Source organism: Tamandua tetradactyla, chromosome 1 (genome assembly GCF_023851605.1).
Source record: "Tamandua tetradactyla isolate mTamTet1 chromosome 1, mTamTet1.pri, whole genome shotgun sequence".
Taxonomy (NCBI): domain Eukaryota; kingdom Metazoa; phylum Chordata; class Mammalia; order Pilosa; family Myrmecophagidae; genus Tamandua; species Tamandua tetradactyla.
Window position 1 is genome coordinate 217888277 of NC_135327.1, and position 17903 is coordinate 217906179.

At 41.6% G+C, this 17903-nt stretch overlaps 1 protein-coding gene across 3 annotated transcripts in view; it reads left to right on the forward strand.

Moving 5' to 3' along the window:
• The window catches only part of NRP1 (neuropilin 1), a 154409-nt gene that overhangs the window by 52043 nt on the left and 84463 nt on the right, over positions 1 to 17903 (forward strand). For all 3 annotated transcript variants that reach the window (XM_077152119.1, XM_077152117.1, XM_077152118.1), the window contains exons 3-6: positions 3287 to 3468; positions 8462 to 8689; positions 14913 to 15068; positions 16929 to 17095. In XM_077152119.1, coding sequence (XP_077008234.1) covers positions 3287 to 3468; positions 8462 to 8689; positions 14913 to 15068; positions 16929 to 17095 — 733 coding nt within the window. The remainder of the gene's footprint in view (positions 1 to 3286; positions 3469 to 8461; positions 8690 to 14912; positions 15069 to 16928; positions 17096 to 17903) is intronic.

Consider the following 17903-nt stretch of genomic DNA (forward strand, 5'->3'; position numbering starts at 1 on the left):
CAACATGTTTTCACCACCCACATATACCTTAGGTGGGGTGAGGCCTGGGGAATAGGTAAGCAAGATGTCTTGTGATATAAAAGACATGGCTCTTTAGCTTAAGAAGCTCAGATTCTAAAGCCAAGGATGTGGGTAAAAAGAGCAGTACAAACATATTACTCCCTAAAAACAAAACCATTTTAATTGCAAAAGGGTTAGGTAGTGAGCTATCTGTGCATTACTTCCCAGGAAATGTATACCCACTTTCCCATTATTGGTGCAGAAAGGGAAAGCATGAAGGTACAAGATTTAAGAAAAGACATTGGAGTCGAGCTTGGTTGTCCTCTGAATATTTTTTCAAACCCACATTGCATTTAAATTCCCAGGATTATAAATGGGGAAGGCGAGGCACGGGAAGGACCTTTATCTCCCTGTGGGCAAGGAGAGAGGCCCAGCTCCACCGACCCAGCCACCTTGTCACCTGGAGTAGGTGTCACCTCCCACTTGCAAGAATCAGATTCCTCTAGATGTGATTCCCCCCACCCCCACACACTCTCCGCTACACGAGGAGTCGAACAAGTGCCTTGGCGCTCCCCTTTGCCTGCCTCTGCTCTCGCTGCTAGGGGACTCTTGACATCTCCGGAAATGCAGCGTCGGCCCCACTGGCAGCAGTTACCTCAGGATGCGCAGCAGGCTGGGGGATGGAAATTTGCAAACTCAGTATCCTAGGCCTCGGGCCAATGCAGGCTGGGTGCGTTGCTGTGGTGACACATTGAGTCTCCAGAGACGGAGGCTGGCACACCAGCTGCATTCCTGGCTTCTTGGCACCACGTTTGCCAGTGAGAAACTTACGGAGTGGAACTGGTATCAACTCCAGAGGGAGGTGCAAGCTGCCTTCTTAACTTCTTTGGCAATACCACCCTTTGCACTCTGCGTGCACACACCCTCCTGAATATTTACAAGAACTGCTATTTGTGATACTCTTTGGGGCCCTATTGGATGGCACTTTGAAGGAAAGTGCTAAAATGATAGCAGCATTCCAGTTTACAAATGTAAGCTATTGTATCTTCTGAATAATTCAATTTCCTAAAATTGGCGCTTAACGATGCAATGACTTATCTCTTGCTGGGAAGGAATTCTAATCCTTCTCCCCCTTTTAAAAATAGCTTTCGCTGTTGCCAAGAGGAGAGCCTAATATTTACCATTGGAGAATACGTGAATTCAAATACTAGCTTCTTTACCCATTGCAATCACCGCCACTATATTAACTGAGTTCTATTATACCTGCGAGAAAGGTCTCCTCGCCGAAATGTCCTTGGCTCTTCAGAATGTCTGACCCACCTCTTATTTGTGACTGGAAGGCAAAATGCACTAGGATTTGACCACTTAGTATTCAGACCATGTCAGGATTCAAGTAAAAAGCCTATATGGCAAGGCTGGATGCACAGCAGCCAAAACAGTCAACAGTTCAAATCCCTTTGAAATGATAAGGCAGTGTAGGGCAAAACCCGCAGACCTGTCCTGTCCCAGGAGCAGTGAAGATAAAAGGAATTTACTACATAAATGCCAACTTCTGAGGCTTTCATGGATACAGCCATACTGTTCTTTCAGCTGCCCCGGGTTGAATGCAAGAGGCTAGTTAGGATTTTGAATGTAGTGCTTCCTTCATCATCCTCCTCCTCATCTCTTACTTCCCTCCTCCTCCTCCTCCTTCATTTAACATGCAAAGCATCTTCCAAGGTATTAAGAAATGAACAATTCCTCTGCGCATTTCCATAGTTTAGAAAAGGGACAGAGATGCTAGCGGGCTGAGCGGTTCCTACTGGAAACATCAGATGCACCGGAGGAAATGCAGTTAATACAGTAATTCACATATGCTAATGCTTAGCTCCATCAATGTCAGCTTTATTTTCTTCTTGATATACACAAAGCTGGCACACAATTTTAACTGATGAGGTAATGTCATTTTTAATTTAAAGAGCCCTAAGCTGTCCACTCTAACTAGTGATATCATCTTTGCCATTGTCTCTTGAGACTTTCTGTAAACATTACTAATATGCCCTGGACAGTTTGGAAAGGGATTGTTTAAGATGACACTGGTCATCAGGAAGATTTCCCCCACTTTGATCTCTTTTAAATTGCCAAATACTGTTTATGTTACTGCTATATTTTAGCCAATCCTGAAATTAATATATCCCAGGACTTTTGAACCACGTTAAACACAGAAATAAAATAAAGGTTTCAGATGAATGGCTTGTAATGTTGTCATGTCAGTTCTAGAAGAAAAATGGAAGTCAAATCAGATTATCTGGCTCCTAGGTAACTTGGTAAATAAATGAGAGGAAAGAGCAAGATACTAAGATACGTATCACACCAGAGAAATGAAAAACTTCCTATTTTCCAGGGGACCCTCATTGTTAGTGATGATTTTGCACTTGTAGGGATAAAGTCTGAGTGTATCTGTCACCTCAGTGCAATCTTTAGAGTAATATTGTCCCTTCACTTATCATTTGCATCCTTAGTGTATCACTATTAAGCTTGAATTTTTTTTTTCATCACATCATTTTGACAATTTCCAGTGTGTCATTTTCCTTTGTCAAACAGGATATTCCTTTCATAATTCAGGCTGGTGGGTGCAAACAAAGTTCCTTTCTATTTTTAAATAAACTTTTTTCTTTGGAGAAATTATGTGCTATTATCCAAGAGTCGTTTGGGGGAACACGGTCTGTGTTTTAAGGATGGGATGTGGACACCGAGAGAGTCTTTTTCTAAGAAGTCTGGAGTTTGCGGAATTCAGTTAAATAGTAAAGAATCTGTTTATTATTCCGTGGCCATATGTTCAGAGGGTCGCTCGCAGAAATCAAAGTATTGTTCATGGAGCGCCCCAGCCAAGGAGACATTTTGAATTCATAAAAGAACTTCACAGTTTGAAAAGAATGCATAGCATTATGTATCGACGCCCCACCGCCCTAGACAAAGGAATACAATTTAATAGTAGAGAATTGTGCTCATGAGATTTTCTTTTTCTTGTTAATTGGTTACTTTAACTGACATTGTCTGCAAGTATAATGGACATCATTATTCTTAGTAGTTCTGTGTTGCCAGATGATGTGGGCAGACATGATGCAGTCCATTTTAATGATTTCGTTCTGCTAGATTTTTTTTTCCCTCTGTGTAAGGCAGTGGTCAATGTAGATGGGCCCTTTTTGTCCCTGACAGGCTATGCTGGAGCATGTGGTTGCTAAATGATTGAAATTAAAAGAACTTTTCTCACCCAGCTAATGCTTCCTTCGCCTTCGTGTGCTAGGTATGACTACGTGGAAGTCGTCGATGGAGACAGTGCAAACGGACGCTTATGGGGAAAGTTCTGCGGAAAGATCGCTCCTTCTCCCATCGTGTCTTCCGGGCCATTTCTTTTTATCAGATTTGTCTCTGATTATGAGACACATGGTGCAGGATTTTCCATTCGCTATGAAATTTTCAAGAGAGGTGAGTAAGCAACTTAGAACAAATCTGGCTCAATGTTCACTACCTTATTTGAGCTCACAAAAGACAAAGTGAAAAGAAAGACTGGGGACAGTGCATTCCTCTTTTCATTATATATATAGTCCCATTGTGAAATGACTGAAAGTATGTATTGTATGGGGAAAGAATGCTTATTTTCTAGGGTCAGACCCAGTGAGGAGGCTTAAGATGTGAATGCATCGTCCTTGGATATAGAAGGCACATGTGTGTTTGGTTTTTTTTTTGGTTTGGTTTTGATTTTGGGTTTTTTTTTGGCATTGGGCAGGCTCTGGGAATCGAACCCAGGCCTCTGGCATGGCAGGTGAGAACTCTGCCACTGAACCACCATTGCACCGCCCAGAGGAGGTTTTTCCTTTCTTTTCGGCATGAGCAGGCTCCAGGAATTGAACCTGGGTCTCCCGCTTGTCAGATGAGAATTCCACCATGGAGCTACCCTTCCCCCGGCCTCCACATTTGTTCTTTGATAAGAAAAACTCTAGCCACACCAATTACAAAAGTCTAAGGCCTTCTAGGTTGGCAACATCTAAGAATAAAGAAAAGGAGAAAAGAAGCGCCATTAGGAACAACTTCTGGGAGCATTAGTACAACCTCTTTATATGTCAAAGAAATCTCTCCCTATCCCCTATAAATGTGGATAAATTGAGAGAACATTCCTCAAAAATGCTCTAAATTCATACTTACAACACCTTTAATATGAATAATAATGTACATATGGCATCATATATACAGATAGTAATATATGTACATAATTTCCTGCGTTGAAAGCTGTTTGACATGTTATAGAATCACATTATACTCATATGTATATATGTGCATTTATACATCTAAGTTTGCCTACAGGCAGCACAATATTAAAAAAAAGGTGTCAGAAAGGGGTTCGTAGCCTTTCGTTTTCAATGTTTCTCAAAGATTGAAGATGTTCAAAAGAGAGAGAGCTCTGGCACTAAGACATTAAAAATTCTCTGTCTTCCTTCCAAATAAACTCAGCTCCCTCCATCTCTGTTAGTCTCAGAAATACCACAATCATCCCACCCTACTTTCCAGCGTCATCCTTGAGACTTGAAGTCTTGTTTTGTTCTCTTGCTTCTTGACTCCCTGTAACTGAAATGGCCTGTACATCATTCAGATTTCCACCTGAAGGTCTCACAGAGTCACAGCTTCCTTTCTATACACACTGTACTCACCCAATACCCCCAGTTGCAGTTGTCCCCATGTTACTTTACTCTACACAGCTTTACCAGTCATAAGGCACTGTCCTAATGCCCAGAGCATGTCTCTATGGCCTCGTGTGACAAGCCACAGTGGCCCAGCCGAGGCTTGACATCTAATTGCTCCCTGCACTTCTCCAGCCTCAGCTCCCAGCGCTGCACAGCCTGCACCCCCGACTTCGCCCCCAACTCAGAATAATGCACTTAGAGTCCAGTAGACTGGATTTGCATCTTAATTCTGCCCCTGCCTACCGTGTAGATGTTCAGAGTCTGTCTCCTCATCTGGAAAATGGATAACAATATGCCTTGTCCCAAGATCCATTGAAATGAAAACACAAAACACATGTAGTGTGCACCTGTCACCGCAGATGAGTTCCACAGACAATAGCTGTTCCGATTACCTTGGATCATGCAGGCGCCTTCAGATGTCATAGCGCTTGCTCCCTTCCAGTTTACATCCCTTACCTCCTTGGAAACCTGGCTCTAAATGTATTCTTCTCAGGAACCTCCTCCTAGTTAATCTGCTTGTATTTTTTCTATACTATATCAAGTTGTGCATAAATCAGCACACACATATATACAATTGTGTACAACAGTGTTCATACACACATGTACATATCCCACTTGCCAATATGTTCTCCCTTAATATTTTCAAATTTCTTCATGTGCACATGTTTCATTTCCCAGTTATGTGGGAACCACCTGAAAGATGCAAAGAATGCATATTTTATTTTTATTTCCATTGCTGTACATACTACAGTCTCCACTGATACTTCATAAATTAGTCATTACCTAACTAATGTAGTATATGTGGGCATGCAGATACATACAGGCTCGTAAACTTTTTCCTCAAAAGCCAATTAACGATACTCTATACCCCATGAACTGATGTTCTTCTGAGAATACAGCACTTTTAAGTTTTTAAGCTGAGAATGCAGCAATTTTAAGTTTTCTCAAAACACATGAATGATACCAAATTTCATTTCAAACAACCAGAAAATTAATCTTTCCCTCATGGACCTCCAGGTTTTCAGGTACTAGCTTACAGTTCTAAGGAAGCTTGGATGATTTCTGCATCCCTGGGGCTCCACTTCTAGAGAACTCTCTGTGTCTGAGACCAGCAGATCCAGTTCTCCACCTTGTCCGGCTCTTCCTGGGGCCACCCTAATGCCCTTCCCAGGCACCCACTTTCCCGTCTACGTGTCTCTTCTCAGACGCTGAAACCAGGGGCCTTTAGCCTGAAAGCTCTTCCCATTCATTTAAGGAACTCTCTCTGGGAAATCCAAGCCTCCCCACCTACAACTCCCCCCTTCCCCTCCCTTTCGCCTAGAATATCCAGGCCCAAATCCAAGTGCTGGAATAAGCTGTCGCAGTTTTCTGTGGGTCTCAGGGCAGGCAGTTATGGAGAGCAGAATTGGTGACTTGCTACATGACAGTTGAATAAGAGTCTTTACATTTAATGATAATTCCAAATAGAGTATTTATTACTATTATCAGTCCTTATTGTCATTCACAACTAACATTGCATTCTGCCAGCCACACAAGTTTCTCTCGGTCTCACAAACAGCTTCAAAGGCCCAAAGTTCACCAGCTCCCAGGGCTCGTGTGTGCAGCTGTCATGCCAGGAGCTTGCTCACTCCACTCACACGGGGCCAGGAAGCCCTCACCTCTGCTCATCGCTGGGTCCTCACCATGGAATTCCTTAACCCTTCCCAGCCACTGGCCTTTTGAGGAGGTGCCCATTCCAATTCAGTACTAAGGAAGCAAAATATTAAAGCCAATTTTGGTAGTTTGTGAATGAAATAGGAAATTACAAAATTTTGAAGTCAGAAAGGATCGGTTTTGAAACCCTAATGCCCAGCTCCCACTCCTTATACCCAGAATCTGAAGACCAGTTTAAGAACACTCCCCAGGTAATGCAGCAAGCTAGTGGAAAGGGAGGGCGAGAATTCCAACCTGGATGCTCAGTCAGGTCTCATTCTATTACCCCATGAATTTGCTTTCCAAAACCCCATGTTTTCTCAAAACTCATTAGAGAGCTTGGTCAAACTTCCAAAGGTATTTTACATGATAAGGATATGGTGAAAGCTTGGAAATTCATTTCTACTTTGAAATTATGCTTATATTTCCTATCATTTCTCTCCTCCCCACTTTCAGTAAGTCTTAATCTCACCTGGGCAACTACATTTTTTTGTTTTTCAAGAGAAAGTATTCTTCTGTGCAGTAAGCCACACTGCGTGCTTTGCCTTGCAAGGATACGCTCAAACAATTTTTTCCTCCAGGGACAGGATTGGGTGTCTCCGATATGGCTGCTCCTACATTTTTGGAAATAAAATCCTAAAGGTTCCTGATATCATATATTTTCCATTGGGTCCTGAGGACTTCAACTGGCATAGTAACTACCATCTTGGAAACCAGCAGAGTAACTCAGAAGCAGATGATAAACTATGAAGCACATTGCAGAATCCCTTTTCCTGGAATTGATGTGGCAAAACACCACATTACTAACTTTTTAACCAGGACTGAGTCAATAAGTATTTGAGGACATTCCAGCGAGAGAGGAAAGAGTCATAAAAGTGGGCAAAACCTCCATTTAATGGCCGAGAAAAAGAATCATTCCACCGCACATCCCCAAGTTTGCTCCTGCCATCCAAAACGTTCAAGTCATCTCTGATTCACGCAGAGTTTTGAATTTAGATATTTGAAAATCATGGCAGCTGCAGCGGCAGTGGAGGGGTGGTGGTGGGGCTGAGCTGATGTGCCTGGGAGCCCACGTGGGTCAGCGTATCTCAGTTGTGAAGTGAATACTGTCCTTTTAGGAGCCTCATACCATGAATTGAAATTGTGGCCATTCACACGGCCATGAAGTCACGTTGCAGTAGGTGTCTTCCGTTGGCCAATGACAAATTGCAACTCGTGACAGTCTGCAAAGCCCTACAACACTGAACAGTCATTAGAATTATATACGCTATAAACATATGCACTACCTATACCTACATGGGTGCTTTGTAACTCTTCCTGACAGCATCTCCACAGTGAGTGATTTTAGAATGGCCTACCGTAGAGTGGCAGACACTACCGTAGAGTGGGGAAGGTTGAGGTGTCAACAATGATATGAGGTGGCTTCCAGGGACACAGGCTGTAATCACACCGCTAACAGCACACTTTCCCGGCACACCTGTGTCAACACCACTCGGAATGAGTCACTCACCCTCCGTACATGTGCGAATTACCTTTCACATTTAGTTTGTCAAAGAGCCATAGGTCACATCTGGCAGAGTTCCTGAGTCGCTGGTGGAGGAATCTGAAACCCACACTCCCTCCACTGAATTCACCCGCTCGCTTTTGTAAATGTTCTATTTCACCAATAAAGGCCTGTCAGCTTTAAGATTTAAAGATGTAAGCTTGAAGGGGCTATAATTATTTCTCTAGGGCTCTGTCGAGATTTCTGCAGCTTACTCATTCATTGTTCCCACATGATTTTATATTTGTCAGATTTTCCCCCCTTGCCACAGCAGAAGTTTTTTTAATTGCTCCACACAAATGGAAAACGAGGATGAACACAATACATCTGAAGTTGATTTTCTGTACCTATCACTAATACGAAAAGGCTGAATGCTGAGTGATTCGGACAGCGATTCAAACGGCTGGCTTTTCTGGGAAAGATGTATTGTCTTTGGTCAAGGTATTTCTTGGTGAAGTCATCTGAGCAGAGTTTTCACTTTGTTCCTTTTCTCTTTTACTCATAGGTCCTGAATGCTCCCAGAACTACACAACACCTAGTGGGATGATAAAGTCCCCGGGATTCCCTGAGAAATATCCCAACAGCCTGGAATGTACTTACATTATCTTTGCACCAAAAATGTCCGAGATCATCCTGGAATTTGAAAGCTTTGACCTGGAGCCGGACTCAAATCCTCCGGGGGGGATGTTCTGTCGCTATGACCGGCTAGAAATCTGGGATGGATTCCCTGATGGTAAGAACGACAGGAAGCGTCCCCAAAAAGGGATGGCCTGCAGGAAGGGCACTGAGATTCTTTTACAAGCTCCGAGATTCATGCATCATTAAAAAAAAAAAGCAATAGCTTCAAAAAACAACTATCTTTATACAGAGCAGGGATAAAAAGCTTGCTCTCAAGAGGATTTTAGCAATTATCTAGTCCTAGTCCTTCATTGTATAGATAAGGAAGCTGAGGCCAGGAAAGAATATGTGAGGTCTCATGCCTAGTTTTGGGACAGAATTGGGACCAAAACTTAGATTTCTCTGCTGAAGTATTTTTGCTCATTTCACTGACCTGCCTACTTATCATTAATTGATAGTCTGTCAGAGGATGAGATTTTAGAGAGCAATATAAATCAACCCTCCTATTTTACAAATGCAGAGACTATAAAGACCAGAAAGGATAAGCACTGGATAAAATTCAAAGGGCTAAATATGCATCCATTATATGCTGCCAAGAAGTTTAGAAATCTAGGAAAAGAGTGAATATGTTTGGACATTCCTAATTTAGATAGATTCCTGGTCTGCCCTGTAGGGGATTTTCATCTTTGACAATGTAAACCATCTCAGTGGATATTTATATTCATGTTCGTACAATCGAAATTCCATGATACATTTTAAAATGTATATTAATAGTATATTATTTATATATTAATATATCAGACACTCTTCTAAGCACTTATAAACAACCCCCCCAAAAAGAAAAAAATCAGCCAGGGGATATCAGACAATACAAATACTCGTTAGAAATAAGTGAATTATGTAGACATAGAATGTTGCGTGGTGAGGAGTGCTTTCTTAAAAAAGTAGAGCAGGGTAAAAAGTTGAGAAGTGGTAGAGTTAGAGGAAGGGGGTATTTGGGTTGAAATTTAAAATAGGATGCTCAGGTTAAGAAAGTGACCATTTGAGCAAAGATTTGAAGGAGAAGAGGGAAGGAGCCACGTGGACATCTAAACAAAACTTTTCTGTTCAATCTTTGTGAATCATAAGGTGAATAGCAAAAATATACCTGCAAATTTTGAACAGAGGGAGACAGTATCAAATAATCTGTTGTAGCTGCATTGCTTGTCTTATGTTTAGTCTGCTTTAATATTAAGATTTCTCTAGAGAACACATGCTACCCAGATCAGAAAGGGTGGTTTGGAAATTCTTATGAATCCTGTAGTTAGAGATGTATAACCATCTATTAAAATAACGTCATGTATTATTATCAAATAGGAAGAATTTAAAATAAATGTGAAATGAATAACAAGTATAACAGGAAAGAGATCGCCTTGGTCTTTGAATTGACTTTGAAATTATCAATGTAATTCAATTGAGTGTGCTCCTCAATAGTAAACATTACTAGAGAGAAACTTGGTTTAGAGAAAGCTTATATTGTCATCAGGGTAACTGGATGAGTGAATGTCAGTTTAATTTCTTCCTTGCTCTTTTACAATATAAATAGAGTGATGATGATCTTATCGAAACGCCTTCATTAAGTAATGAGATGTGCCCAAACAGAATGCTGATTGACTTCCAAATATTCAATCTGATAATTACAAAAACAACATTTTAATAATATTGTAACAATAGTTGAGACATATAATAATGGGTTTATTTGTTCACCACCCAAATTTTCAGCCTTCCCATCTAGAACTTTCATTTAAATTGACATCTGAAAGGAGGTCCAATCAACCAACTTATTTAGGATTTTCAGAAAGAAGCACATTGTTATTAATGTCAAGGGTTTTTCAAAGCTGTAATTTTCTGGTTCTAGAAAAGCACTGAGTTGAAGCAAGGAACAATTAACAATGAGAATTATCAACCTTGCAATTCACCATGTTTTAAACCATGGTGCATTTGACTTACTCCCAGAGAAAGCTGGCTTTGGAATATGAAAAAATGCATTGGTATATTTGTTCTTATTTACCTGACCTCATCCAGCCTACGCCAGTGTCACAGGTTTCTCTGTTTGGGGCAAAATGAGAGGCTGCATTCCCCTGGGTTTTTTGTCCATGGCACTAGAAGCATTTTTGTCATAGTAGTTCATTGCCTTCAGTTCCTCTGCCAGCAAAATTGCTTTTAGTCTTTGATATCCTTTCCAAAAACAACAACCAGAAGGCGCTGAAGGCTTTTAACCATCAAGTGATTTGATGTTGCCATTTTATCATAAACATTGAATTAAATGACTATGTAATTGAAAGCTACCCATTGATTCAGATTGACTTTGAAGAAAAGCAGTTTACTCCAAAACACAAAATACAAGGCATGCATGTTTGAATCGCAAGACTCCATCCGTCACTTGCTTTGAAGATCTATGGATTCTCAAGTAGCAACTCTGAAGTAATTTGTGGAAGTTTACACATGGTCTGGCAGCCGTGCGCTTAGCACGGCTGCCCTGGTCGATACGACAAGCGCTTGGGCTGGAGTATGGAGCCAAACGTGAATGTTTCACTCACACCCTGCTGCATAGATGAAGTCACCCCTCCATCCAGGCTGGGGGTGGGGTTTGAACTGCAGCCGCTATCTACACTCCAAAAATTGCAAACTGTCGCTAGTTTAAGTTTCATAAAAGCTAGGTCGAGTTCTATTTGTCTTGTATTTACTGGAATACTAAAATTAGGCTTTTGAAACCACAGGGAGAGATATAAATATGCAATTTGGGAGTGGGGGGGTGGGAAATAGAAACGTTTATTTTTGGAACTCTAGGAACACTCCACCAAAATGTTTATTTATTTAAGCCAAGTATACATGGTCTATCTCATATCTTTGAAATGATTCCCTTTTTTGTGTCTGCAAAATATCTCATTTTCAAAGTAGCTTTTTTATAGTGGATTGCTGCTTACACACACACACACACACACACACACACACACACACACATGCACACACACAAATACATGTGTGGCTGAGAGCCTAAATGTCTAATTATGAGGTCAGACTATAACTATTGGAGAGATTAGTGGGAAATTAATGCTATCACCATTCCCTATTGCAGATATATTTTTAAATATATAAATATATATTCTATGACCTTCACACCTGAGAAGATATAGTCATTCTAATCCTACTCTCCTCCAAGTCATGACTTGGCATATGCTGCTTAAATGCTCCACACACTTAAATTATTCCTCAGTTCTTGTGGCATTTTTCATTCATCTCTGGTCCGCAATAGCAGAAATAGGAAACCTAGTAGTAGTGTTCATGTAAATACACAAACGTGCGCAAACAGGAAGGATACCCACCCTTCACCCAGAAGATACAGATCAATATTGCATTAGCTTGCTCGGCTAAGGTCTCACTGTTGTTCAGGAAAATTCAATGCATCTTTGTATTAGAGCGGAAAAGCCTTTTGCTCTCGTATCTTGAGGGCTCCTAAAGAGAGTAGCATGCTGCTGTCCGCAGGCAATGTTCTAAAGGACAGAAGGCAGATTTACCAAGCATGTCTTCAACATTATAAACCAGTGAGTCATGGAGACTCTCTAAATTATGAGTCTGCATTAGACAAGTTCTCTTCTGTTTGCTCTTTCAAAGAGTCTCCCCTCCCCATCCTCCTCAAAGGAACTGGGTGACAGTGGAGGGGACATGGCAGCCTGAGCTTGAGCAGGGCCATCATAGCTTTCCTTCCTCACTTACATTCTTGAGAAGGTCAGCAGCTGTGATGATCAGAGAATGATCCCAAGGATTAGAAAGACGATGAAACCAAAATAATGGAATTTAAATGGGGGGAGCAGGAATATGAATGGATTCTAAGCCTCCCACTTCAGATTACAGACCCAAAGAGTGATCCTTTTTGAAGAAAGGAAAGACTCAAGTTTATGACTCTAGAAGGATATTTTCATGCATGTGCTATGCTATAGGATAAAAGTATTCAACTGGCGATGGAGAATGAAGAAAATACAGCAAAGAACTAGAAGAATCTGAGGTCAGGATTAAAGCTGAAGAGAAAAATAACAACAAGAATTCCATCTTCTGAGATGTCTTCCTCTGCCAACTGAGAAGCCTAATATAGCAAAATTCCCTTCCCATAATGCAAAGTTATTATCCATTACAATGTGATGCCCTTCAGCCAATCTGTATCAATTCTACACACACAAATGTTTGGATTCTGGACAGTGAGGCATGGCAGGAGAGAGAAAAATCTTCAGATTCAGCCAAATCAGTTCCTTTGAACAAGAAATTACCAGTTAAATGCAAAGTTACTAGTTGTCATGAGCTGAAATATGTCCCTCAGAATGATATGTTCAAGTCCTAACTCTTTCTTACCCATGAAAATGACCCTATTTGGAAACAGGGTCTTTGAAGATATGATTATTAGTTATGACGAGGCCAAAACAGGTTAGAGTTGGTCCTGATCCAATAAGACTGGTGTCCCTACAAGAAGGGGAGAGGAGACACAGACAGACAGGCATAGGGGAGAAGGCCAAATGAAGACGGAGGCCTCAGAGATGGCAGAGATGCATCCACAAGCCAAGGAAAGCCACAGAAGCTAGAAGAGGCAAGGAAGGATTCTCTCTTTCAGGTTTCACATGGCGCGTGTCCCAGCTGACACCTTCAGTTTGGACTTCCAGCCTCCAGAACTGTTGTTTTGGACCATCGAGTTTATGGCACTTTGTTGCAGTGGCCCTAGGGAACTAAGAAATCAGATGTTCCAAGTAAACCATTTTGCACTCATTCAAATGTGTAAACCACTTTGGTTTAGTTACATTTTAGTTGAAATTTTCTTTTTTTAAAGATGACTGCCCAAGAGCTGAAAATCTGTAGCTAAGAATCTGTGCACTCTTAAAATCAGAGTGCTAGGATTAGCTGCCTCCTGGGAACTCAGCTCATACATGAGGCTCCAGAGAGATCAGTTCTCGGGTCAGTCCTCGTGGGGTTCACTTTTTTATACACCTGGAGCTTCTGCTAACCCTTATGGGCTGCCTTTTGAATCCGAGCTGCACACGCAGACTTTGGAATGCTCTGAGGAGGACCCTGTCCAAGGTTCATCCCTCCAGGGAAAGGTCTACCTACTGGGCTTTCTTTCACAAAGCAGTAACTCTTAGTTGGAATGCAGAGAACCATGGATTTCTTGGAGGGGAAAACAGTTCACACCAGATTGTCCTTTGAAGCCCAAACCATCTGGTGTGTTTTCACCATATGTGTAATGAAAAAAAGCCTAAGGAAAAGGGGACTTCTTTTTTCTTTAGCTATTGATCTGGGCAAGGAAATCCAAAGATTTTCCAAGCCCAGGAGGTTTCTAAAAAAAAAAAAGAGAGAGATAAAATTTACAATTACGAATTGCCAAAGTTTGCCTAAAAGTACACAACAAAGGTGTGACTGGTTTAAACCTAACAATGATTGGACACTAGCACAAATTTGTCAGAGTTCCAAATGGTCTACCTTCTCAATAACTATTATATTACCAGCATGCAATGTCAGATGACTGTTTTGGGCCATCCCTTGGCCACTGGACACGTGTAATGCCGTCACATCTCTTAGGTTTGGGAGCCATTCTCAAAAAAAAAAAACAGAAAATTGGGACAGAAATCAGAAAGAGGCATTTTCATTTCGTTTTGATTGCAAATTTCCATTATGTGTAAATTACTGGCATCTGTGGTCTCTAAACATTTTTAATTGTTACAATTAGTCCTCAGCTTAAAGTCTGACTAAGAAATGATCCACTGTCCTCTATGAAACTCTATGATGCTTAACATAAGAGTCCAGGACTCAGTGAAGGAATGAGGGGAGATTGAGTTTACCCAGTGCTTGGTCAGAGTTTTGCTACTTCTGTGGTTACTAGGTTATCAGCCTTCCTCACAATCTCTCCTTGGGCAGGTTAATCCCAGAGGATGTGGTGCCCACAGCATAGCTGGGGTCATTTGTCCCTGGGCTACGTGCACAGTTTTTCCACGGAGATGAATGCCAAGGTGCCACTTGAGAGCCCAAATCTCATTCTTTGCAACTGAATCAAGCATTTTGACTCTGTTCCTGAAAACCATCGTGCTCTCGGGGCATGCGGTTATGCCCGTCACTGCCCTTCTGAGCACACTTTAAAATCCTGCCTGCAAATCTGGTTCAATCTGTTCACTGCAAAAACCAGTTAACTGGGGGGAGACTTGCTTTAGGGTGGAAAATGCTTCTGGGTTCTGCTGGGACTCATGTTTGCAAATGGTTATTCTTGCACCTGCTGTAGGGGAAAAGCCATTTGATGTCGTCTGCATTTTTTTCCTTTCCAGTTGGTCCCCACATTGGGCGTTACTGTGGACAAAAGACACCAGGTCGGATCCGTTCTTCATCGGGCATTCTATCGATGGTTTTTTATACTGACAGCGCAATCGCAAAAGAAGGCTTCTCAGCAAACTACAGCGTCTTGCAGAGCAGCGTCTCAGAAGGTCAGTTCTTTTGTCATCTTACAAAGCCTAATGGGAAACCCTGATTTCCTCCTCACACACCTGCGCCACGTGAAATGCTGTAGGAATATTTGGTGATGGAGGTACCAAGTGGTGCTTTTCTCTTTTAAAATGGCTTTTATGAATGTCAATAGGAAAAACAATTTAGTGTGCTTTCTCGATAAGTTTGTGGATGAGAGGGCTGATAGTAAGCCTATAAAATTAGGGGAGGAAACAGTTCCTTGAAATGATAAAATATGGCCAGGCCATCCACCTTGCTCTCGTGAATATGTAATAGGTTGAGAATCATAAAAAGAAAAAGCACTGAAGCTGGATGACAAGGATAAATCTGCAGGGAGTTCATTGACATGGCAGTCACACAGAACGCACGGAGCATGGTGGCTTAGTCTGCTGAGAGACCTTGGAGAGAGCCATTTGCGTGTTTTCTTACATGGATGGAAATGGATCTTCATGTAAAAAAAGCACATTTTAATTTCTGTTATCCCTTACCATAAAATAAAAAAAAAAGCAATGTATTTTTGGATCCTAACAAAATATTCAACTAATAACACTTTCTCCAGGCTTATGTAGTCTCTGGTTCTTTTAAGGGCTTGAGGAAAAATAGAAACTGAAAGAACAAAGAATATATTTTTTGTGTTTTATCAGTTCTAGCTGCCAGGTTGCAAAGTAACACAGGGAGAGGAGAAGGGGTGCTTGACAGACCTGTTCCTTGGATATTCTAGTATCTTCTCTACCAGATTGTATGGGGTAGGGGATAGACCAATTAAATTTCAAAACCTTATTTGTAATTAATTTAATTTAATTTTGTAATATAAATACTTCTGTTTTTTCTTTTGCATGGGCAGGCACCAGGAATTGAACCCAGGTCTCCGCCATGGCAGGCGAGAGCTCTGCCATTGCACCATCATTGCCCGCCCAATATAAATACTTTTTATATTACAAGTAGCAAACCTAAGCTGAAAAGTATGTCGCCAATGGAAGGAAAATTTTTTATACCATAAAGCTTTATCTATTATGATAGAAAATTCAAACAAGTTTTCATTTTGGTTACATGTGCTTTTCTAGATGGTTGAGACTTCCATTTAATCTCTAAATCTTTTTTTCATTTTAGCTACTTTGGATTGATATTTTCCTAAAACTGATTACTCATTTCCCAGGATTGTCAGCTTGAGTATGCTGGGCCTAATGGATTACATGTTTGGATGATTCATGGTTCTCATTGTGAGAATTATAATTTTATGCTGAAAATCTGTGATGCTTATAGGGGCCATGTGATACCACAGCTTAAGCCTGGTGGATACTTTTTGCTCTGGTCCAATAAACTGATGATATCAACAACAATAGCCAGGCCAGGGGTATGAGGTATGAGCAGAGGGAGTTAGGGACAAGTAGTCTAAGTTCCATTCGAAGGGAATCTGAAATGCAGAGGGCTAAGACCTACTGTCCACTGACTATGAATTGTAAACAGACATAGAAGAAGTCACTAAAATCTTATATTTTATTGAAGTATAACATTTGATGGGCACCCATATGGCATTCCTCTATACAAACACCTTTGAAAATAAATCAGAATTTCCCTCATTTCCTGATCAATTTCACATGGTACTTCTGCTAAACAGTTGGGAAAATCATCATTGGGTTCTGTTGGGAAGATGGTCAATCATTGGGATGATTTTTTAAAATGATCACCATGAAAATGCAAGTACTAGTGCTATGTTCCAATACTTTGTCATCTTTTTTAAGACTCTGAGTGAACTTTGGGATGAACTCTTTAGTTTGACAGTGTGGAAGGGAAAACGCACCTCAGTCTTAATGATTTGGGACCATTTCTCCCCCTTTCAGATTTCACGTGTATGGAAGCCCTGGGCCTGGAGTCAGGAGAGATTCACTCTGACCAGATCTCAGCTTCTTCCCAGTACAGCACCAACTGGTCAGCAGAACGGTCCCGCCTGAACTACCCCGAGAACGGGTGGACGCCAGGAGAAGATTCCTATCGAGAGTGGATACAGGTATGTAGCTAAGGCCTGGTGTCTTCAGTGCCGAAGAAGATTTTGATCATCTAGAAAAGGTTGTTGGCGAGAAGCAGGGCCATGCCACGTGCCCGCAAAGGAGAGAAGGAGGAACATCAGGCACCAAGCGTAACCACTGCGGGACAAGTAAGAGAAAGGCAGGCCTGCAGGAGGTCCCCCCAGATCCATTCATTTCTCAGACACTTATGTCCTACTCTTCCCAGAATGGAGCGGCAGGTGTCTCATTTTTAACTAAAGACCTGGATTTTCCTCAACAACTACACATTTTCTTTTGAGATAACAACTACTTCAACATAGTTTACTTTCCTTGATGAAATATATGAACCCTATGTATAGACCTTCATGAGACCATCGATTCCCAGTGTAGGGTTTTTTGTTTGTTTGTTCAAATTAGGAGAAGGGAAAGACAAGGTTGGGGTTTACTGTTCCATACAGGTCTGTATGGCAAACACCAAAGAAGGGGCTTAATTGATGGCACTGGCCTTGTCAATTATGTATATACATTTGTGTATGAATGTACATGCGTATACCTTGTTAGTGCCTCACTTAGCTTGGACACTCCCTTCCCCGCCAGGAGCCTTACACACCCACTGAGTCTTTGCCCGCCCCCCCCCCCGCCGCTGCCACCCTGCTCCAGCACTCTAATCTGAACCCTGCTCAGCCCCAGAGCCACTCCGCTTGCCTACACTTGCCTAGCCTTGGTGGTATCTGGACACTCTCCCACCCAAGACTTGATGCTCCCCCATTCTTGACTGCTTCACCCATTGTCAAAGGAGACATCCATATC